Source organism: Zea mays, chromosome 3 (assembly GCF_902167145.1).
Source record: "Zea mays cultivar B73 chromosome 3, Zm-B73-REFERENCE-NAM-5.0, whole genome shotgun sequence".
NCBI lineage: Eukaryota > Viridiplantae > Streptophyta > Magnoliopsida > Poales > Poaceae > Zea > Zea mays.
Genome location: NC_050098.1, coordinates 73643156 through 73667600, shown reverse-complemented (window position 1 = coordinate 73667600; position 24445 = coordinate 73643156). Strand labels below are relative to the sequence as shown.

At 52.1% G+C, this 24445-nt stretch overlaps 1 protein-coding gene across 11 annotated transcripts in view; it reads left to right on the top strand.

Moving 5' to 3' along the window:
• The window catches only part of LOC103652011 (piezo-type mechanosensitive ion channel homolog), an 86901-nt gene that overhangs the window by 22509 nt on the left and 39947 nt on the right, over positions 1–24445 (top strand). For 10 of the 11 annotated variants that reach the window (XR_002268022.3, XR_004857162.1, XR_004857164.1 and 7 more), the window contains 5 exons: positions 3939–4154; positions 4237–4414; positions 5805–5933; positions 6549–6722; positions 18667–18903. Coding sequence is in view for 5 of the 11 variants with exons in the window: in XM_020550233.3 (XP_020405822.1) it covers positions 3939–4154; positions 4237–4414; positions 5805–5933; positions 6549–6722; positions 18667–18903 (934 nt within the window). In the remaining 6 variants the exon portion in view is untranslated. The remainder of the gene's footprint in view (positions 1–3938; positions 4155–4236; positions 4415–5804; positions 5934–6548; positions 6723–18666; positions 18904–24445) is intronic. The other variant, XM_035966234.1, reaches the window with a different exon arrangement.

Genomic DNA, 24445 nt, shown 5'->3' with positions numbered 1-24445 from the left:
GAAGCGCTGCCCCGGGTGCAGGGCAAGACAGTAATCCTCTCCGTCGTCGATCGCTTCAGCAAGTACTGCCACTTCATTTCGCTGGCACACCCCTACACCGCCGAGTCCGTCGCCCAAGCGTTCTTCAGCGACATCGTCCGCCTTCATGGTGTTCCGCAATCCATCGTTTCGGACCACGACTCGGTGTTCACGTCGGCATTCTGGACCGAGTCATGCGCCTCACCGGCACCAAGCTCTTCATGTCGTCGGCCTTTCACTCGCAAACGGATGGACAGACGGAGGCCGCCAACAGGGTGATCGTCATGTACCTCCGCTGTTTCACCGGCGACCGTCCTCGGCAGTGGCTTCGCTGGCTTCCGTGGGCCGAATACACCTACAACACAACCTTCCAATCGTTGCTCCGGGAGACGCCGTTCCGCGTCGTCTATGGCCGCGACCCGCCAACCGTTCGCTCTTATGAGCCTGGTGAGACGCGCGTGGCGGCTGTTGCACAGGAGATGGAGGACCGCATGGCCTTTCTCGACGACGTCCGCTACCGCCTCGAACTGGCCCAGGCGGTCCAGAAGCGTGTCTACGATCAGCACCATCGTCCAGTGGCGTACCAAGTTGGTGACTGGGCACTACTCCGACTCCGGCAGCGCCCGACATCATCACTACCACGTACCATCACCAGCAAGCTCAAGCCTCAGTTCGTTGGACCGTATCGCGTCCTGGAGGTCATCAACGCCGTGGCTGTCCGGCTCGATCTTCCGCCAGGGGCCCGCCTCCATGATGTGTTCCACGTTGGAGTGCTCAAGAAGTTCGTCGGCACACCGCCTGCAACGTCCTCAGCATTACCCCCAACGCACAACGGCGCTGTGGTGCCCGTGCCGGTGGCGGTCATATCTGGGCGCCTGGCTCGTGGGGTCCGGCAGGTGTTGGTCCAGTGGCAAGGTGAGCCAGCTGCGTCAGCAAGCTGGGAGGATTACAACGACTTTCGTGCTCGGTTCCCTGATTTCTAGCTCGAGGACGAGCTGGTCTTCAACGGCGGGAGAGATGTGATGTGTGGGCGCACGTACGCCAGGCGAGCGCGTGATGTGCGCAGGGAATCCGAGCGCGCAGCCAGGACACAGGAAGGGCAGGCGAGTGGCTAGGAGGAAAGTTAGCCACCTAATTAGTTGTTTCCTTTGTTAGTTATTTCCTTGTTAGTTGTTTCCCTTGTTAGTTCGTTTCCTTGTTAGTTATTTCCTTGTTAAGATTAGTCCTACAATGTAGGAGGGCCCCCCTCTGTTGGCTATATATGCATGTACAAGAGACCACTTTGGATTAAGAAATAAGTCGTCCCTAATCTTCCTCTCTTCTCTATAAGTCGACGGCTGAGGGGTATAACCTCGCCGGCGTGACGGACGACGGCTACGAGCTACGTAGCCGAGGTCTGGCCAGTCGGGGATTTGGTGTCCTTGACAGCGTATCTAGGCTGTCGCCACGCTCGCCCCCAAAGGGATGCGCGGATGCCCATTGTGTCGCCATTTCCTACGCTTCCTCCTTTGCCGGCTTGATCTCGTCGTTGGTGCTCCATCGCCGAAAACAGAGCTGTCGGCGCTACTGCCGCGTAGAGCCTCAAGCTCTGCCGCCGCCGCACTTGCAGCATTCGCCGCCTCCGCTGCTTCTACTTTCGTTCTCGCTGCTGCCAGTTCCACCGCCACTAGCCGTGCTGCCCTCGCCGCTGTCGCTGCAGCTACTGCTGCTGCTGCTGCTCGCTCGCGTTCTTGTGCCGCGACGACCTCAGCCTCCTACAAGCGCCGCACACTCAAAGTGACCGAGCGTAGGGATATCGTGTGCTAGTGAGGGGTTGCTACGTGTGGAAGAGGCTGTTTCAGACGAAAGACTGCTTGTTCGAGCACGAGAGGAAGGAACAATTGGAGCTCTTGCTGCCGACTGAGTATGGGGGAGAGACGCGAGAAGGAGATGAGTAAGAGATGTTTAGGCTGAATGATAGTTTGGCTCTAATACCAATTATAAGCAATGGGACTCTTACTCCCATCGAGAGGATGACACTACGAGTTGGGGTAATTTTTCGTTTATTTCTCACACACTACTCAAATGCCATACCGTTCTAAGGGTTGAGATACATACTTATAGCTCGGGGATGGAGGGGGCTGCCAGGCATATGGAATATGCTGTCCTACTACTTACTGCACTACACATTACACAGTGAACACGCTATCCTACAGATTGCACTACACAGAGGTGCTGTTGTACTTTAGTCAAAAGAAAGACTGTAGCAAGCTGGTGTCCTCCAAAAGCTGAAAAGGTGAAAAGGAGATGCCTGCAACACGCTGTCCTTCCAGTCAAAAGACTGAGATGCTGCTGCTGTTGTCCCACGCTGTCCTTGCAGTCAAAAGACTATGATGCTGATGCTGCTGTCCCTTCAGTCAAAACTAACAAGGACTGCTGCTGTCCTTCCCATAGTCCTCGAGACTTATTCGAACACTCGGACGAGGGGGCGCGCCATCGGAGGTAGCAGGGGAAGACCTTTGGGGCTGCCCCTCGAGGGTGCCACTGTAGAGGGCCGTCGCGATGTCAGTGGTGGGGCGACAACCGACATGAGTTCCTCGACCAGGAGAGGAGATCATCGCGGACCCTGGCAAAGTAAGGGAAACATGGCGTAACAGTGAAGGGCCAGTCAGTAGGACCTGGTTGAGCCAGCGGGTGTACTGGGTTGAGTCAGTGGCGAGGACGATCGTGACGAGGGACCGGATGCTGGGGAGTCCGGCCTCCTGAGGGTGAAGGCTGATGATGACCGACGCGTCGGGTGGCGTGGAGTCTTAGTCATTGTCGGGGTCAGGAACCGAGTGAGTGTCGTCGCCCGAGACTCCTCTGAAACGGTGGGCGGCCCCGACGAGCTGGCGCTCGAGGTGTCAATAACCGCATGCTCATGCTTCTAGGCAAGGGTAGCAGCCTGCGCGTGCTGACAGGCGGTGACTAGGGCGGCAGGGACATCGTCGGGAGCGCGGCGCTGGTTGGAGATGAACGCTGATGGGTGACTGTAAATCGCCGCATCCGGGACGGTGCTGAAGCCCCCTGCGAGAGGGTAGGGCCCAACAGCGAGGGTGTAGGCCCACTGGCATAAGAGACCGCCTTGCACGGAGAGGAAAGCTGCGACGACGCGCCCACGTAAGTACCGAGGGCAGCTGCGTGGGGCTGTCCTGCACCAGCGAGGACACTGGAGAGGGTGGTGAGAGGAGGGCTGGCATGGAGGAGTTCGCCGAAGGCCGCGGCCGCATTGGCGAGAGCAGGGGAGGCCGAGATCGTGCCGGCAGCCTGGGGCCGGCGACGGCGCACTAGGTGATGGCGACGCTGGGAAAGGAGGGACCTAGGGCAGGGCCCTGCGTCCGCGTGACGCAGAGGGGCGGGGTCGAGATCGTGCCGGCAGCCTGGGGCCGACGACGACGCACTAGGTGATGGCGACGCTGGGAAAGGAGGGACCTAGGGCAGGGCCCTGCGTCCGCGTGACGCAGAGGGGCGGTGACCAGGGGCGGGGCTGCACCGACGAGCGAGGTGAAGGCCCGAGCTCACGCCGAGGAGGGGGAAAGTGGCTGCGCCCGTGTCCAGGGTGTCGTCGACGCCCACAGAGGGAAGGGGAGGGGCGGCGTCGGCTGCCTTAGCAGCGGTGAAGCTGCGGAGGCGGCTGGGTGGGTGGGAGAGGAGAGAGGGAGAAGAAACCTAAACTTAGCTAGATACCATGATAAAAGTGGAAACCCTAACCCTAAACTGGGTTGGGAAATGCATTAATAATAGAGTTAGGTGGGCCTAAGCCCATTACAACAGCAAAAGCAATACATCTAACACTTTCAAAGGCATCAAATATGCAATTGTCTCATCCCTATGTCTTCTCTCCTATTTTCCAATGCAATGACCCATTCTCATGTCAGAAAAAATGTCTTCGGTTATTGCAGGTCTTGCTGCTTGCCCTTTCCTTCTGGAGTTTCAACTTCACTAGTATTTGTGCTTTTGGTCTCCTAGCATACGTTGGGTACATTTTATATGCTTTTCCTTCTTTGTTCCAAATGCATCGGCTGAATTGGTCACTTCTAGTGTTCATTCTGCTTTGGGCAGCCAGCACATATGTCTTCAATGTGGCATTCACATTCTTCAACAAAAGATTTCAAAAGGTATCACGTTAAGCTATGCAAGCCCTCCAGAAGTTAATTTATCTATCAATATTTATGAGAAGTTATCTTCTTAATGTTGCAGGATATGATGATTTGGGAGACTGTTGGGCTTTGGCACTATTCTATTCCTGGATTATTTTTACTTGCCCAATTCTGCCTTGGAGTTTTTGTGGCACTGTGTAATCTTGTTAACAATTCTGTTTTTCTTTACTTGACTTCTGAAGGGGGTCCTTCAACAAGTGATGATCACCTCATTGATGGTATGTCTATCGTATTATCATGAAAAGGCATTTTCATTTTACATATTCATTGTTGCCGCAGTTGACACTTGAGCAATATGATGCTCTATTCTTGGATAATGTACCTTACGTTCAGCCATGTTGGATATAACTGATGTATTTAATTCTGACAAAACCAGTGGCAAGGTTTTGAAAAGGAACTGCTGCATTGAATTTCCATAACTTTCTTTTACTTTTGTTTAGGAGTTTTAGGTTCTGTATGGAATTCCTGCAATCACATTGTCATTATTGTATGATTATTTCCCAATGAAACATTTTTGTTGAACATGTAGGAGAGCTGTGCTTTTTTTTATTAAGAAGAAGAGAGTGTACATAGAATACAATGGGTGAAGAATCCTTAAACAAACAAGCATATATGCCTGCACCCTCCAAAAAAAGAAAAGAAAAAGAAAACAATGCCCACACCTTGCCCTTTGAGAAATAAAACATGATCAGGATTACCGGAGGGCAAGATCAGCCACTCCAGGTCCAAGACTTATCAGAAGCTCCTGCAGTCTCTTTGCATCAGCCGAACCCCAGAAGAAACATTCAGATTCAGCACCAACAAACTATTCGGTCTTGCTCCATCAAAGACACACCTGACCTATATTTTCTATGCACGTTGGAAAGCGGGCCATGCAGGTGTTAGGCTCGGATTATAACCAGGCATAACAGTATGACATGACCAGTACCCGTCTAGGAAATATAATTAGTTTGTTATGAAAGGAGAGTCGAAATCTATGTGGATTTCTCGTTAGGAAAGGAGAGTCAAAATATATAAGGATTCCTCCTCTAGTTTGCTTGAAAACCACCTCTAGGGACTATAAATTTAGGGGCCATTTAACCAGAAAAAGGCAAACATCTTGCCGGGCCTCAAGGGCTCCCCCTATGTTTTCTCTGTCCCTCGCTCGCTACTGCGCCATCACTCTACACCTCAGCTATCACAGCGCCTTCCCGAAGTTGGAAATTCTGACTCTCATCCCTAATCTCACATTCTAATGCACTTCGCAACCGCGATGGGATCAAGGAGCCTGTCAACACATGCATTCTGGTCTTTCCAAATCTCCCTGGCCAATGAAACAAATCGAACTATTGATTCTTCAAGTTTAACTCGAATCCAGTGATATAGTTATTCATGTTGTCTCTCCTGTCTCGATAGATTGACAATGCTTCATGAGGCTAATTTCTACTATTTTAGGCGTGTTTGAAAGTTATCTCAGTAGTATGTTATACATTCCTTTATGTGAATTTTGAGAGTTTACTTCAAACAGATTGCACAGGAGCTACAGTGCCCTATGTTTGGTATTGCAAATGTTTTTGTTATTGTGTGATATGACTTATGTTCTGATTTCTTGTGGACTGTTCTTTACAGAGAAGGAAGATACAATGGTTCTGATTGTAGCAACAATAGCATGGGGTCTACGCAAACTTTCACGTGCAATTACTTTAACATTACTCTTTCTACTTGTGATGAAACGAGGATTTATTCATGCTGTTTACAGTATGGTGAAACTTTCCTTCTCTATGTTGTCTTTTTAAATTCCTTGTAGCATTTATATTTTGTCCTATAAAATGTGAAAAGAATCCTTCATGAATTTACGGAATTCATCTTAAAATGTTACATTTCTTGATTTATTTTACATGTTTTATTGAGTGGCTACTGGCTGCATATATATTTCAAATATGAAAACTCCAACCCCCTCGGGATCCTGGACTTTTCCCAGGGCCAGCAATCCACGGACTTACCATTTAATTTAACATGGAAGGCTTTCTATCCCTGGGTTTGCCTCCCACTTACTTCCAAACTAGGCCTAAGATTTATATTTATCTGAGCCCTTAACTGCAACTTTTGGCTCTGGGCATGGAAATATTCCTGTTCTTCTAATATTTGTTAGGACTTCGATGTCCCTTTATTTTATTAGTATAACCTGTAACTCATTTGAGTTTACCTAGTCAGTCAAGCAAATGGAGCAATGTTCTGCCTTGTTTCGTTTATTTATGTTGGTAGTTGGTTCCTTTATATTATTAAATCACTTCGTGACCTCTAAAATTTATTCTTTTACCGTCATAATATACTAGACCTGTACCATTTTTAACTACCTTATTTCTGTCTCAGTGTGCTTTTTCTTGGTGTTTCTGGTGAATCATTCAATCGACAAGAGACTGCGCCAGATCTTAGTATTGTTTTGTGAGGTTCATTTTTCGATACTGTACATTCTCCAGCTTGATCTAGTGTCCAGTGCTCTGGAGCGCAGTGGTTCATTAACAATGGAGGTACTCTCACAGTTAGGTGCGCATTCTTTTTTTCCTTATCCATGTCTATGCAGAGGTACCCCTGTTTGTCATTAATGTCATAAATGACAACTGACTGTTCTTAAAAAGTCAAAAGCTGCCCAGGCTGTTGGATGTGACACAGGAAGGCAGTGCACACCTCTCTTTTTTTCTTGAACACACATGAGAGCTTTGTATCATTATATGATGGAAAAAGTGGTCAGAACCCTTGCACACAGACTATTATATTACATAGTTTACCCTTTATTGGAAATTTGGAACAACCTTGTGACCATCCAATGACCACCCGGGCCAAGGCTGGCTTTCGAGTGCCGGCTGTCTTCACTGCTGCAGCAATCTCCCTTGAGCCGACTTCCGTTCGCCAAGGTTTAGCTGATCCCCTTTAGCGCCAGGCGATGGAACAATAGTTTCAGGCCCTAGTCTCCAACAACACCTAGGATCTTGCTCCTCATCCTCCAGGTCACTGTTCTTAAGGCGTCGCCTAGGCGTCCAGGCGGAGGTCCAACGCCTAGGCGCCTTGCTCGCCTACCTCGCCTAGGCGCTGGTTCAACGCCTTGTCTTGCCTTACCGCTTTAAAAACCATGCTCCAGGTGCCCATGTCATCACAGGGAAGTGGCACTTTCGTCACAAATTTCATGCAGATGTTTCTCATGAGCGCTACAAGGCTCGCTGGGTGTGTCGAGGTTTTACTCAACGCCATAGGGTCGATTATGATGAGGCTTTTTGTCTCGTGGTCAAACTAGCCATGGTTCGCACAGTCCTCACTTTGGCTCTCTCCCAACACTGGCCCATTCACCAGCTTGATGTCAAGAATGCATTTCTACATGGTACTCTCTCTGAGACTGTCTATTGTAGCCAACCTACAGGTTTTGTTGCCCTGATCATCCTACTTATGTCAGTTGTCTCAACAAATCCCTTTATGGTCTGAAGCAAGCCCCACGTGCCTGGTACAGTCGTTTGGTTTCCACATGAAGTCTCTGGGTTTTGTTGAAGCTAAAGCGAACACTTCCCTGTTCATCTTACAACATGGCACTAAGACAATTTACTTGCTCCTCTATGTTGATGACATTATTCTCACTGCTTCCAGTACAACTCTCTTGTAGCGTGTGATTGCCGCTCTCCAAATAGACTTTCCCATAAAGATATTAGATCTCTTCATCATTTTCTTGGGATTACAATGGAACGCCGCCCAGCCGGTCTCTTTCTACAACAGCGCACATATGCTCTTGATATCATTGATCGTGCATGCATGTTTGGCTGCAAACCTTGCTCTACGCCAGTTGATCTCTAGGCCAAGCTATCAGCAGACAGTGGACATGCAGTTCATGATACCACTCAGTTCCGGAGTCTAGTCGGTGCCTTAAAGTATCTGACATTCACTAGACCTAATATTACCTATGCAGTTCAGCAAATTTGTCTTCATATGCATGATCCCTGGGAACCTCACATGACTGCACTCAAACAAATTATTTGGGAAAATTTGGATCTGTACCATTAAAAGATTACAACTTTAGATATGTACCATTGCTGTCTCACTTACATGTGGGGTCCACATGAGTCAATGACATGTGGAGGCAATGGTATATATCTAAAGTTGCAACCTTTTAATGGTATAGATCCAATTATTCCAATTATTTGCTATCTCCATGGTACGTCTGAGGGGGACGTGGCTAGGAGTTACCCGTGTCCGGTCCCGATCACATGGAGATGGTTTAGGTCCAGGGTTGTAGAACTACGACCACGTCGGGCTGCCGCCACGACAGGTGGGGCCACCCAGGGTGAAGTCCCTGCCCCGGCAGCTATCCTTGCAGGGCCGACGACCGCCGTCAGTGCGGCTCCAGGGGTGGGGGTGGTAGGAGGGTGCGCAGGGGCTCCCGTCGATGGAGGACGAAGGTCTTGACCACAGGTAAGGAGGGCAAGGTGTTGCGCCTACACAAGGCCCTTTATGGCTTGCGACAGGCACCGAGAGCGTGAAATGCCAAATTGGATTCCACACTCAAGGGGATGGGCTTCATGCTAAGCCCGCATGAGGCGACCATCTATCAGCGGGGCAATGGAGGAAATACCCTTTTGGTGGGTGTCTACGTCGACGACTTGGTGATCACCGGCACCAAGGATGTTGAGGTGGCAGTGTTCAAGAAAGAGAAGAAGACCACCTTCCAGATAAGTGACCTGGGGCATCTCTCCTACCTGGGGATTGAGGTGCACCAGGGGGACTCTGGGATTACACTTCACCAAACCGCCTACGCCAAGCGCATCGTTGAACTAGCTGGGCTCACCGACTGCAACCTAGCTCTCACTTCGATGGAGGAGAGGCTGAAGCTGAGTCACGACAGCACGACGGAGGTGGACAATACGCACTACCGGCGTCTTGTGGGGAGCCTTCACTACCTCGTCCACACTCGGCCGGATTTGGCATACTCCGTTGGCTATATTAGTCGGTTCCTGCAACGACCGACGACGAAGCATGAACATGACGTGATGAGGATCATCCGCTATGTTGCGGGGACTCTCGACCACGGTCTCTACTACCCGAGGTGCCCTGGGGAGGCACACCTTGTCAGGTACATCGGCAGTGATCACGTCAGTTACATTGACACTAGCAAAAGCATGAGCGAGATCCTCTTCTTCCTCGGCAAGCGTCTTGTCAGCTGGCAGTCGGTCAAGAAGCAGAGGGTGACCATGTCCAACTGCGAGGCTGAGTACATAGCGGCCTCCACCGCTTCAACTCAGGCGCTCTGGCTTGCTCGACTGTTCGGTGATCTCCTCGGGAGAGACTGGAGTGGTGGAACTCAGGGTGGATAACCAGTCCACTCTAGTTTTAGCCAAGAACCCTGTGTTCTATGAACGGAGCAAGCACATCCGGATGAGGTACCACTTCATCCGAGACTGCTTGACAGAAGGGAACATCAAGGCGCGCTACATCAACACCAAGGATCAGCTTGCGGACCTGCTTACCAAGTCCCTTGGGAGGATCAAGTTTCTTGAGTTTTGCTCTAGGTTTGGGATGGCCCAACTTCCTCACAAGACGACGCACAAGACATAGGGAGAGAATCTATACTAATCTATTAAGAACCTAATGTGGGCACATGGTGCTACCACGGCTTCACCCTCCGCCTCGAGAGGCATGCCCCCCCCCCCCCCCCCCCCCCCGCGCAGCCAGCTACTGCGTCTACCCAGCACCCGACCCCGCCCGCGCAGCTAACACAAGACCACACATACCTTAATGTTTAGAAGTAAACAATAATTATTCAAAAAATAGTGCAGAGCGAGCACTCGAACCCACGCCCTCTGCTCCAGAAATTTGGGGCTAACCACTAGACCGCATGTACCTTAATGTTTAGAAATAAACAATAATTATATTTGAATAAATATCTCAATATCTACGGGCAACTGGCTAGTAATGGAATAAATATTGTGGCTGTTGTGGTGGGGGACTATAGTTAGAGGAAAGCACAACCTTGCTGCAGTTTTGACTGCTTTAGAGGACAGCAACATTAGAGGGCAACAGGACAGCATCTCCTTGCTGCAGTTAGACATTGTTTTCAAGTCGGACGACTTGTTGGTTGTTCTGGCTGACCGACTTGGTCGATTAATTGCAATTAATCACGATTAGTCGGACGACTTGGACGATTAATCGCGATTGGTCCAAACCGACTTGGACGATTAATCACGACTAATCGCGATTAATCGGACGACTTGAAAACTGTGGTTAGAGGACAGCACAGCCTAGTTGCACTTTTGACTGCTTGAGAGGACAACGCAGTCTTGCTGCAGTTTTCACTGCAGTTAGAGGACAACACAACCTTGCTGCAGTTTTGAGATCAGTTAGAGGACGAAAGACAACATCTCTGCATGTTTAGCATCTTAGTATATGCTGCAGCCCCTTGGGCTATAAATATGTTTCCCCAACCCCTACATGAGTATGGTATTGTATAGTGTGATGATTAAACAAGAAAAAATTGCCCCAACTCATAGTGCCATCCTCTCGATGAGAGTAAGAGTCCCGTTACTTACAGATGGCGTCCTTGTTCCTACGCCATCCAGCATGCATGGTTCTTAAACCGGTAAGGCGAAACAAGGCGTTGGACCGCCACCTGGACGAGCAAGGCATCTGGATTTTTTGGGTGCCTGGACGCCTAGGCGACGCCTTTAAAACACTGCCACGATGTTTGTCTTCATATGCATGATCCATAGGGGCTTCATCTTGCTGCCCTCAAACGCATCTTGTGTTATATTCGTGGCATTCTCCACTTTGGTTCCTTTGCCCTTGCGTTCAATTTGATCTACTGGCTTACGTTGATGCTAATTGCGCTGGCTATCTGGATACATGCAAATTCAGTTCTGGCTCTGCAGTCTTCCTTGGCAACAATCTAGTCTCTTTTTTTCTCGAACGCGCAAGAGGCATGCGCATCATTTCATTAAGAAGAGAAGGAAAAAGATCCATAAAGGATCAATACAGGGGACACAAAAAGCCCCCATTATGGCGACCGAAAACAAAGAAACAAAAAGACAACTATGGGGGAAAACCAGGAACTACTCTGATCTAAAGAACTGGGATTGGGGCTGTTAGGAGGTCTAGGTTTTTAGCCCCCCCCCCACAGATCCCTCTCCTCGGTCCTCTTGATGGCTACATTAAGACAGGGAGAAAGACTGTCGAAGACACATGCATTTCGGTGGTTCCACAAGATCCAGAGGCCGAACTGGTAAGCGAGTTTAGGCCTTTTCTGGCTATTCCTTGCAGCTGATCACTGCATCTTTTCCACCATAGCATGGTATTCTCTTCATGCACTTGAGGAGTGAAATCCTGGAGGTTAACCTGTTCCAGCAACCTGAACCAGTAGCTTCTTGCAAACACACAACCCACAAGGAGATGATCAATGGTTTCTGTTTCCTGGTCACATAGAGGACACTGATCTGGGTGATCTAGCCCCCTCCTTTGAAGTCTATCAGCTGTCCCAACATCTCTGAAGCACCACAAGCCATAAGAAAAATTTGCAAACACACATCTTTGAAGCGCCACAAGCCCTAAAACCCTAAACCCTAAACCCTAAACAATCTAGTCTCTTGGTCCTCCCATGTGCCAGAATACAATTTCGTGCTCCAGTTTGGAAGCTGAATATAGGGCTGGCTAATGGCATTGGTTAGGCCAACATGAACACTATCTACATGTTGATGAACCCAGTACACCATCAACATCAACGCTGTTAGAGTGGACGCAGTAACCAGTTCAACTCAAAAGCTTAAGCTACTGAGAGAAGGTAGGCAAGCACAACAAGCACATCATGATTGATCTCCACTTTGTCCATGATTGGGTGATGCCGAGTGATATTCGTGTTTCCATGTGCCCTAGTCTCTTCTATAGGTCAGGATTCTCCTTATTGGCTCTTCTTCTATAAGCCCACATATAGGGTAATCCTTGCATATATTTGTGGTTTTACTCTCATACCTCATAATCAATCTACAAGTTTAGCCTGTCCTTGCTTTTAGCCAAGGGTCTGGACAAGCATGAGGTTACCCCCATCATCAAGATTGAGGGAAGCCACTCTGATGCAGCTCGGTCCAAGAACTGGTAACCATTGGGTAGGAGGCGTGGGCTTCTTATGGAGGGGAAGGAAAGAAGCAAAAGGAGGACATTGCTTGGTTGCAATTGGGAGGATTGGGAATTTCTAGTTTCCTAGAGTTTTGTTGGGCACTTCGCATTAGATGGTTATGGCTGCAAAAAACTGATCCAAGTCGCCCATGGGCAGGCTTCTCAATACAGGTTCCAAGCAAAGCTAGATCCTTCTTCTCTAGAGTTCTGATTACCGAGGTTGGCAATGGGTCCTACACAATGTTCTGGACAAATAAGTAGATAAGTGGTAGAAGAGTTTCAGATATTGATCCAAGACAGTTCAGTATAATCCCAAAAAGAATAACAAGACTATGCAAGAAGTCTTGTTGAACATGAGATGGGTTGTAGATATTAAGGGAGGCCTTACTATTGGAGCTTTGATAGATTATCAATATCTCTCGGACTCCCTCTCTGATTTTGGGTTGCAGCTTAATATTGAAGACAAGCACATATTTACCTTGGCACCTGATGGCACACATTCAACAAGTACAGCTTACAAAGGCCTCTTCTTAGTGCCAAGTTCTTTTGGGCATTACAAAAGGGCTTGGAGATCTTGGGCTCCACCAAAGTGTCATTTCTTTATGTGGCTGGTGGCCTAGAACAGGTGTTGGACTGCAAATAGTTTGGCAAAAAGAGGCATGAATCATCCAACTAGATGTCCCCTATGTGATCAAGAACCTGAAACTGTCAAACACTTGATGGTGTCCTGTGTTTTTGCAAGAGTCTTCTGGTATAATCTGTTAAGGAAGTTTGGACTGCATATCTTAGCCCCACAACCGGGTATTGTTTCTTTTTTGGAATGGTGGGAGAGGGGTTCAGCTGGAATTTCTGGAATGGTTCAGAATGGACTGGACTCCCTTATCATTCTAGGGGCTTGGATGATATGGAAACATCGGAATAGATCATTTTTTGATGGAGAATCACCTAACCTCTCTCTTCTCCTTGAGTTTACAGATGAGGAAAGGCAAAGATGGTAATTTGCAGGAACCGAAGGTTTATCCTTTTTGGCTACCCCACTGCCTAATGCTTAATGGTAGTTGTTAGGTTGTTCTAGTAGAGTGTGTTTGTGGTTTCCTTCCTTTATGCTTGTTTCTGGCCTCCGTAAGGAGACACTTGTACTTGGGTCTTCTATAGACCTTTTGTTCCACTCTTCTTAATATATACGTTTTTCGAGAAAAAAATAGGAGGCGCTGGATATGGTCGCAAAAGTAGCAGATGTAGCCACCCTAGGGCTGAATGGGTTGCTGCTCAGGGAGCTGAGGAACACTGCTCTCCAACCATGAATACCACAGTGAAAGAAGGGGAAGATCTCGCTGCTACATTCATCAACACTGCGCGGGTCTCTTAGAGGAGGGTCCACATGAGTCGCCCGAGAGGATCATGCAGGCATGGGTTTTGCTGCACCTATAACTGACCAAATTAGCTGGAACAATGCGAGGTGCAATTTATAGATAATTGGTGCCAAATATAATTTTTTAGAAATTATGGGAAACCCTAACCCTAGCTCAGGGTTGAGAGTTATATTAATAGACTTAGGTTATTGGGCCTGACCCATTACACAGGGGCAAAACTGTAATTACAAGGGGCTAACCCCAAAACCCTAAACGGTGAATACACTCGACGGTAGCCCCTTGGTGAAGATGTCGGCGAACTGCAACGTGGTGGGGGCGTTGAGAACCCGAACGTTACCGGCAGCGACACGCTCGCGGATGAAGTGCAGGTCGATATCCACGTGCTTCATGCGCTGATGCTGCACAAGATTGGAGAGGTAGACTGCGCTGACGTTGTCTCAGTAGACGAGGGTGGCGCGCTGAAGGGGGCTATGGAGCTCCTGGAGCAGCTTGTGTAGCCAGGAGGCCTCTGCCACGCCGTTGGCCCCAACACGATACTCGGTCTCTGTGCTGGAGCGGGAGACAACGAGATGCCGCTTGGCGACCCAGGAGACGAGGTTGGCGCCCAAGAACATGGCATAACCAGAACTGGATTGACGTGTGGCGTGTGTCAGGATAGCTAGCCCAATCGGTGTCGGTGTAGACGACAAGCTCCGACGTTGGGGAGGGTCGGAGTAGATGGCTATAGTCAAGGGAGCCGTAGAGGTAGCGCATGATCCGCTTGAGAGCGGTGAGATGTGGCTCTCGTGCGGTGTGCATGTGCAGGCACACCTACTGGACGGCGTATGCGATGTTGGGCCTGGAGAAGGTCAGGTACTGGAGCGTGCCGGTCAGGCTCCGGTAGGACGTCGCGTCGACCGGGGGCCCGTCATTCTCAGAGAGCTTCGCATGCGTGTCGATAGGCGTGGAGCATGGCTTGCGGTCGGACATGCCAGCCCGCTCCAGGTTGTCGATGGCGTACTTGCACTAGTGGAGGAAGAGACCCTTAGGCCGGCGCTCGGTGGTGATGCCAAGGAAGTGGTGAAGAGGCCCCAGGTCCTTCATCCTGAACTCCCGCTAAATTCAGATGATCGTGCGCTGTAGAAAGTCGGCGGTGGATGCCGTGAGCAAAATGTTGTCGACGTAGAGCAGGAGGTAGAAGGTGTCGTCACCGCGCCGGTAGATGAATAGGGATGTGTCCGACTTAGCCTCAACGAAGCTGGTGGAGGCCAAGTAGGAGGCGAAGCGATTGTACCATGCTCGCAGCGCCTGCTAGAGGCCGTACAGGGAGCGCTCGGCCGACAGACTAGATCTGGCCGAGCGACGTCAACGAAGCTGGTGTGCTGGCTGCAATAGACAGTCTCCGTCAGAGTGCCGTGGAGGAAGGCATTCTTGACATCAAGCTAATGGATCGCCCAGTCCCGAGAGAGGGCGTGGGAGAGGACGGCTTGAACGGTGGCGAACTTGACAACGAGGCTAAAGGTCTCATCGTAGTCCACTTCGGGACGATGGGTGAAGCCCCGAAGGACCCAACAGGCCTTGTAGCGGTCGAGGGAGCCATCCGAGGTCAGCTTGTGGCGAAAGAGCCACTTGCCGGTGACCACGTTGGTGCCTGAAGGACGCGGCACTAGGTTCTAGGTGTGGCTGGCCAGCAGGGCCGCATACTCCTCCATAGCACCACGCTAGTGGGGGTTGGCGAGGACGATGCGAACACAGGAGGGAATCGGGGAGGCATCTGGAGGAGTGGCAGTCGTGTCAGCCGCTAGGATCAGTTGGCTGACGGGGTGGAGAACGCCGGCTGCACGACGAGTCACCATCGGGTGGAAGTGCCCGGGGTCGAGGTGGATGGCGACCGAGTGGTACACGGGAGGCTCGGTGCGGTTCGGCGGGTCGTCAGGAGCCAAGGAGGGGCTAGTTCGTGGTGGTGGTAGATGAGGGCGGGGTCGGCGAAGCGAGCCACGCTCGTCGATGGTGCCGGTTTGGCAGGGGTCTAATGGAGTGGCCCACCCACGACGGTGGTAGACGAGAGCGGGGTCGACGAAGCCGCGCATGGCGCGAGAGGGGTCGACGGGGCCGCGCGTGGCGCAGGAGGGGTCGACAATGCCGCGCATGGCGTAGGTGGGGTCGACGTGGCCGCGCGTGGAGCAGGTAACGACGCAAGGTGAGGTGTTTGGGCCGCACGTGGTGCGGGTAGAGGCACGAGCTGTGGCGTCTGAGCCTGGGGAGAAGCAGGTGGGAGTGACCGGGGTGGAGGGGGAACTGGATTGGACTCAAGAAGAGAGTCGAGATCGGTGGGTGGGGAGGAGCTAGCAAGGGGAAACAAATCTTCGTCGAAAACGACATGATGAAAGATGAGTATGAGGTGGGTAGCGAGGTCAGGACATCGATACCCCTTTTGGCTAGGGGAGTAACCGAGGAAGAGCAGCGAGTGGAGCGAGAAGATAGCTTATGGAGAGCGGTGGCAGAAGTGTTGGGATAGCAGGCACAACCGAACACACGAAGGTGGTCGTAGGAGGGGGCTGTGCCATACAGGGCGAAGTGGGGAGTGGGATGACTCATCGCCTTCGAGGGTAGGTGGTTGAGAAGATGTGTAGCGGTGTTCAAGGCCTCTGCCTAGTAGCTAGCAGGGAGAAACGCCTGGAAGAGAAGGCAGCAGATCATGTTGGTGGTGGTGCGAATGATGCGTTCTGCTCGGCCGTTCTGGGAAGAGGTGTAAGGGCACGAGAGATGCAATTGAATGCCGTGGGCGAGGAAGAAGGAGCGAGAGTCCTAGGCGAAGAAGTGAGTGAGGGTGGCGAACGTGTCAGACTTCAGCCGAAGGGGAAAAGTCCAAAGAAAGTGAGAAAAATCATCCAAAATCACCAAGTAGTATTTATATGCAAAAAGACAGAGTACAGGGGAAGTCCAGAGATCACAATGAACTATATCAAAAGCCTGCTCAGCTCTAGAAGTAGGAAATAGGAGACGAGTATGTCGGCCTAGCTGACAAGCATGATAGAGGCCCTCAGAATGTCCCCTACTACAAGAAATATCTAAACTACTGGTGAGCTTGGTCATGACGTCGGGTTCTGGATGGTCGAGACGACGATGCCATGTAGTGGAGGAGGTGGTGGAGACCAGGCCGGGTGGGGAGCATGCGCCGGTGGAGGAAGGCCGAAGCGTGTAGAGGGGCCCCGAGCTATCACAGCGGGCGATGCGGGTCCTGCTGGCGATGCGGGTCCTGCTGGACAAATCCTTCACAGAGAAACCAAAAGGGTCAAACTCAATGGAACAAGAATTGTCGATGGTGAACCGACGAACAAAAAGAAGGTTGTGAGTAATGTGAAGAGCTATGAGAACGCCGCTGATATAGAGTCCGGGGAGAACCGAGACACCTACTGAGGTGACCGACATAATGGAACCATTTCTAACGACAATCGAGGAGGGATGTGGGTGGGAGGAGCGGGATAACATGCTCGTGTTGGAGGTGGTGTGGTAAGACGCACCAGAGTCGACCACCCAGTCGGACGGGGGTGTTGTCACGCCATGATGCTGAAGGTGACGGCGAGGGCGGTTGGGTCCCACCCTCCAGTCAGTGGGAACCAAGGTGTCGGGGCGGGAGTCCCCGGAAGTGGGAGCTGGTTTGGAGTCGGAGGTGGAGTTGTCGGGGCACGCCGTAGGGTGGCGCAGTCAGGAGGCACTCGGAGCCTGGCCCGACCACATGGCGATGGTACCGGTCTAGGGGTTGTAGGATGACAGCCAAGCCTGGCCGCCACCCCGATAGGAGGGACCACCCCGTGTGGAGCCGCCGTTCTCGCGGCCGCCTTTGCGGGAATGACGACCTCCATCAGTGTTGGAAGCCGAACGAGGGGCTGTAGGGGCGACGGGTGGAGTGCGGGTGGCAACCCCAGTCGACGGAGGACGAGGGGCCTCACCACCGGTAGGAGCAATGTAGAGGGCCGACACCGGAGCATGGACCTCAGTCTCCAAGGCGATTAATTGCAATTAATCACGATTAGTTGGACGACTTGGACGATTAATCGCGATTGGTCCAAACCGACTTGGACGATTAATTACGACTAATCGCGATTAATCGGACGACTTGAAAACTGTGGTTAGAGGACAGCACAGCCTAATTGCACTTTTGACTGCTTGAGAGGACAACACAGTCTTGCTGCTGTTTTCACTGCAGTTAGAGGACAACACAACCTTGCTGCAGTTTTGACAGCAGTTAGAGGATGAAAGACAACATCTCTGCATGTTTAGCATCTTAGTATATGTTGCAGCCCCTTGGGCTATAAATATGTATCCGCAACCCATAGATGAGTATGGTATTGTATAGTGTGTGAGAAATAAACAAGAAAAAATTGTCCCAACTCGTAGTGCCATCCTCTCGATGAGAGTAAGAGTCCCGTTACTTACAGATGGCGTCCCTGTTCCTACGCCATCCAACATGCATGGTTTTTAAACCGGTAAGGCGAAACAAGCCGTTGGACTGCCGCCTGGAGGGGTAAAAAACTGGCTCCGATACCATGTGGGAAATCCTAACCCTAGCTCAGGGTTGAGAGTTATATTAATAGATTCAGGTTATTGGGCCTAGCCCATTACATATGGGTAAAACTGTAATTACAAGGGGCTAACCTTAAAACCCTAAACGGGTACTCTAACAGAAATGATAAGGCAACAATAGTGACGAACATCATGCTCTCGTGCATGAGTTTTCAGCAAAAAAACAATCATTTAGATTGCACTGGGTGTTAAATGTGTATGCAACAAGCTACATATTAGTATTTATAGGCATGTCTTTTCTGGATTGTTCACTCCTATCATTTTATTTGTCTGTTTGTTATTTTTCCTTGTAATCAGGTGATTATATGTGCTTTATGCTGAACCATGGATATAGCATCGAGATGCTATTAAGTGTATAATCAATTCACCGTCCTTGTACATCCTAATCTGCTCCCTGATACATCTTGCAGGTCTCTCAAATAATGCTACAGCAAAGGATTTCATGGAGATAGGCTCAATAGTTTGCTTCTGTGCTGTGCATAGCCATGGTTTTAAGATGCTTTTTTCATTATCGGCGGTTCTTCGGCATACACCTTGTCCACCTGTTGGATTCACTATTCTAAAGGCTGGTTTGAACAAGTCAGTTCTACTGTCAGTTTATAGCTCGCAAAATTCACGAGACGGTGAAGACCACCGTAATTTACATGGTACAACCTCATTGTTATTAACATTTTGGATTTTTTTCATGAATCAATGCATGTAATAAAAGGTTTAAGCCCTCAACAGGACACCTGGGGCACACTCACCAAGATCATATACACAAACACAGTAGTATGTGCTGCTGAATTGCTTACAGATTTTCTGGTTTTCTCCTCTATTTATACACAGCCGAGAGCTACAGAAATGGTTGTGATAGCCTCCTAGTTAATGAAGAAAATTACTACCATAATCAGCCTTGCTATTTTCCTTAACTACCAGCTTAAATCCTGCCAACACTAATGATTGAACTTGGATAATAAACTGTACACACAAGATTATTTGCTAACGTGTAATATGTTGGAAAAAAGTTCCACAAATATTATTCTTCAGCTATTAATTGTGAAATGGATGGTGAAATTCTTCCCTGTGGTTCTAAATTTAATAGTATGAATATTCTTCCAAGGAAGCTTATAGGGGTTTCTTTATTGGGTCAATTGAGTTTGAGCCTTTTCATATAATATGGAAGACTTGGGCTCCTCCGAAATCTAAGTTTTTCATGTGGTTGGTCGCTCACAAGAAGGTGTGGACAGCTGATAGGTTGCAAAGAAGAGGTATGGATCATCCGGAGAGATGTCCATTATGTGATCAGGATCAGGAAACCTTAAATCATATGCTGCTGGGCTGCGTTTTTGCTAGAGAATTTTGGTTCAAGCTGCTTCTTCTTGTAAATCTACAACACTTGGCCCATCAGTCCTGTGAAGAGGTTTTTATGGATTGGTGGCAAGACTTGAGCACCAAGATTCCTGGGATTGCAAGAAATGGTCTTAACTCTCTTGTCATTCTTGGTGTTTGGACTCTTTGGAAACATCGCAATGGCTGCGTTTTTGACAATAAGAGTCCTAGTGTTGCTGTTGCTATTAGAAGTGTTGGTTTGGAGATTGATCTTTGGGTTATGGCTGGTGCAAAGAAGCTGTCCTTGCTTACTGCCCCCATCCCAGGTCTCCCTGTGTCAAGCGCCTCGACGCCCAACGTCGCTGGACCGCGGCTACGCAGTTCGTAGTCGCGCTCCAGACCTTCACCGTGAGGGGTTCCTCACCGGTGGCTTGAGAGAGGCAAGGGAGAAGAGCAGTTTTGGATAATTGATCTTGCTTGATTCTTCCCAGTCTATTACACGGCATATATATAGCCTCTGGTTCAACCAATCTCTCCTATGATTAAGGCATATGAAAAGGAAACTAATCTTAACCAATCTCTCCTATTATTAAGGCATATGAAAAGGAAACTAATCTTAACCAATCCCTCCTATGATTAAGGCATGCAAAAGGGAAACTAATCCTTATCTTTCTAAACTTAGCCACTGATTGTGGCGCCTGCCTTGGCTGCGCGATCTGCAACCCTCCTGGCGTCACGACGGCGCCTGTAAGTGCGGCCGTACATGACATCTCTCCCCTCCTCGACGATCAGCTCGTCCTCGAGCTGAAAATGGGGAAATTTGTCGCGGAAGTCGGCGACATCTTCCCATGTAGCATCAGTAGTGGCCTGCCCTTTCCAGCGGATGAGCACCTGCTGAATACCCCTGGCCAACCTGTACCGAACAGCCTGCTCCGGTTCTGGGATCACCGCCCCATTGTGAGTGGGTGGAAGAGGAGGTGGTGTAGCTGTTGGGGTGCCGACGAACTTCTTGAGAAGGCCGACGTGGAAGACATCGTGCAACTTGGCACGCGGAGGTAGCGCTAGGCGAACTGCCACCGGATTGATGAGCTCTGTGACTTGATACGGCCCAACGAAGCGCGGCTTCAGCTTGCCCTTGGGCGCGTGGGGAAGGGAGGAGACTGCCCGATGACGCAGGCGTAGCAGCACCCAGTCGCCCACGGTATAGGAGACCGGTCGGTGCAGGCGGTCGTAGAACTTCTTCTGGACGGCCTGGGCTTGTTCCAGGCGGTAGTGAACATCCGCTAGGAGCTCCTCGCGTTCAGCCATTGTCTTGGCCACCGCCGCCACCCGGGTATCGCCAGGCTCATAAGAGCGGATGGAGGGAGGATCCCTGCCATAAACCACCTTGAAAGGAGTGTCCCTGAGTGATGATTGGTACGCCGTGTTGTAGACGTACTCCGCCCACGGTAGCCAACGTAGCCACTGACGGGGCCGGTCCCCAGTGAAGCACCGGAGGTACATGACGATGACTTTGTTGGCCGCCTCCGTTTGGCCATCGGACTGCGGGTGGAAGGCGGACGTCATGTGCAGCTTGGTGCCTGTGAGGCGCATTAACTCCTTCCAGAACGCCGAGGTGAACACGGAGTCCCGGTCCGACACCATGGACTGAGGAATCCCATGGAGGCGAACGATCTCGCCGAAGAATGCCTGGGCCACAGACTCAGCACTGTAGGGGTGAGCCAGAGGAAGAAAATGACAATATTTGCTGAACCTGTCGACCACGGTGAGGATCACTGATTTGCCCCCAACGCGGGGCAACGCCTCGATGAAATCCAAGCCGATGTCGGACCACGGCCTGGGGAACGAGCAGGGGCAGCAGTAGGCCCGCCGGGTGTAGGTGCTCAGACTTGTTGCGCTGGCACGTAGCGCAGGCGCGGACAAAGTCTTGGACCACATGGCGCATGGCAGGGAATAAGAAATCGCGGCGGAGGCGATGGAGAGTGCGCTGCACCCCTTCATGACCGTCGTCGTGCGTAGCGGCCACCACTTCTAGCAGCAGCGGGGAGTCCGGCGGGATGTACAGCCGGTCTGCGTATGCCACCATGCCGTCGAGCAGCGACCATGGTGCGCCCCTTGTGCCGGCCGCGAGTTCATCCCGGATGGCGATCAGGGCCGGATCCTGAAGTTGAGCCTGGCGGAGACGGTCGACGAAGTCGAAGCGGGGCGCGGACAGCACCAAGACCGAGCCTTCCGCGTCGGTGTCGCGCCGAGACAGCGCGTCAGCTACGGTGTTCGTGGCGCCCGGCTTGTACTCCATCGAGATGTCGAAGCCGAGGAGCTTGCCCACCCAATGGTGCTGCGGGATTGTCGAAAGGCGCTGGTCGAGGAGGAACTTGAGGCTGTAGTGGTCGGTGCGGACGAGGAACGCGCCCCCACAGGTACGGCCGCCAGTGTCGCACGACGTGCACCAGCCCGATGAGCTCCCGCTCATAAGCTGCCAGCGCGCGGTGACGGGGGGCGACTGGCCTACTGAAGTAGGCGATCGGATGATGTTCTTGCAGTAAGACAGCCCCGAAGCCGTGTGTGGATGCGTCACACTCGACGATGAAGGCCTTGGTGAAATCCGGCAGCGCCAAAACCGGAGCCGAGGTCACGACCATCTTGAGGTCCTGGAAGGCTGCCTGGGCCTCGTCGCTCCAGGAGAAGCCCTCCTTCATCAGCGCGGTGAGGGGTGCTGCAATCTTGCCGTAGTCGTGGACGAACTTGCGGTAGTACCCGGCGAGGCCCAAAAACCCACGCACCGCGCGCGCCGACCGAGGTGTCGGCCAGTCGTGAATGGCCTGCACCTTGGCCGGTTCCATGGCCACACCGTGGGCGGAGATGACGTGGCCTAGGTACGCCACCGATGGGGACCCAAAAATGCACTTGGATCGCTTGACGAAGAGGACATGGCGGAGAAGTTCGTCGAGGACGGCGCGGATGTGGCGCAAGTGATCTGCCCAGGTCTTGCTATAAATCAAAATGTCATCAAAAAAGACAAGAACGAACCGACGGAGGAATGGCCGGAGCACGTCGTTCATGAGCGCCTGGAAGGTTGCCGGTGCGTTGCATAATCCGAACGGCATCACCAGGAACTCGTAGAAGCCGTCGTGGGTGCAGAACGCCGTCTTGTGCACGTCAGCCGACCGCATCCGGACTTGGAGATAACCGGAGCGAAGGTCCAGCTTCGTGAAGAACTGCGCACCATGCAGCTCGTCAAGGAGCTCGTCGACGATGGGGATGGGGAAAGCATCTTTGACGGTGAGGGCATTAAGGGCGCAGTAGTCCACGCAAAACCGCCAAGCCCCGTCCTGCTTCTTGACCAGCAGAACCGGTGAGGAGAACGCCGAGTCGGTGCAGCGTACGATGCCTTGGGCCAACATGGCGGCGCATTGCCGCTCCAACTCATCCTTGTGCGCCACCGGGTAGCGGTACGACCGGACCGCCACAGGTGTAGAGCCTGGCTTTAGGACGATGGCGTGGTCCCGAGCTCGCTGCGGGGGCAGACCCGCCGGCTCAGCAAACACCCCGTCGAAGGAGTGCAAGAGCTCCTCAAGGAGGGCTCTCGGTGTCGTGGTAGCGACGAGCAGGTGTGGCTGACGGTCGGCGACGTCCGACCAGGAGACCTGGCGGCCTTGGTGCAGGAAGGAGACGGAGCGGTCGACGAAGTCCCACACCATGCGACCAAGGGTGACCATCCATTGAGTCCCCAGGACGAGGTCGTACCCTGCGAGCGGCATGACGAAGAGGTCGATGAAGAATGGCTCGCCCTCGATGATGACCTGGGCGCAGCGAATGACCCCTGGGCAGGTGACGCGTTCACCGTTGGCCACAGTGGTCGTGAGGTGCGGCCGCGGCTGGATCGGCAGGCCGGTGCGGCGGGCGGCATCCTCCCCGATGAAGTTATGCGTGGAGCCGGTGTCCAGGAGCGCGTGGAGGGTGGTGGCGCCTAGGGTGGCCCGCACCTGTATGGAATTGCAGATGGGCATGCCAGTGACTGCCCTGAGGGAGAAGACAGGGGCGCCGTCCTGCGGGTCGTCCCCTGCGGGTTCCTCGGCAGCGGCCGTGAGCTCGACGCCATGGAGGTAGAAGATGCGGCGGCAGACACGGTTGTGGCCGCTGGTGTACGGCTCATTGAAGTTGAAGCAGAGGCCGAGGCGGCGCCGTTCCGCCTGTTCTTCCGGTGACAGCCGCTTCAAGGGCGGACCCTCTGGTCGCGGCTGGGGCGCGCCCGCTGGTGGTGCAAGGAGGGCGAGCAGCGGCTGCTTGGGCGCCGACGCTGGGGGAAGAGCGCGAGGGGCTCCCCTGGCGGCCGGTGGCGGTCCCCGTGCCAACTCCAGCTGCTCGGCCTGACGAGTGAGACTCATGGCCCCATCAAGTGTCTCCGGGTTGTGGATGCGAACGACGTGGCTCAACAGGGGAAGAAGACCGCCTGTGTAGAGTTGGACGCGCTGGCCCTCTGTGAGGCGACCCGCGCGCGGCAGCAGGGCCTGGAACCGGTTGGAGTGAATTCCACGGTCCCGGTGCGGCGACACTCCGCCAACTCGAACAGGGGCGCTGAGCGGAGTGGTGGCCCGAAGCGAAGATTGAGGAGGTCCTTGAACCGCCCCTAGGATGGTGTGCCCTCGTCGTCTTGTAGCTGGATGAACCACAGCTGCGCGACGTCCTCCAGATTATAAGAGGCCATCCACACGCGTTCCTCCGCCATGGTGCGCTGTTGGCGAAAATAGGATTCACATTTGTTGATGAAGAGCATCGGGTCGGTGGTGCCATCGAACCGGGGAAAGTCGAGCTTCTGGAACCTGGGGGGCCGATCCACACGAGGGGGATCCTCGCGCTCGCCGCCGCCGTCGGTGG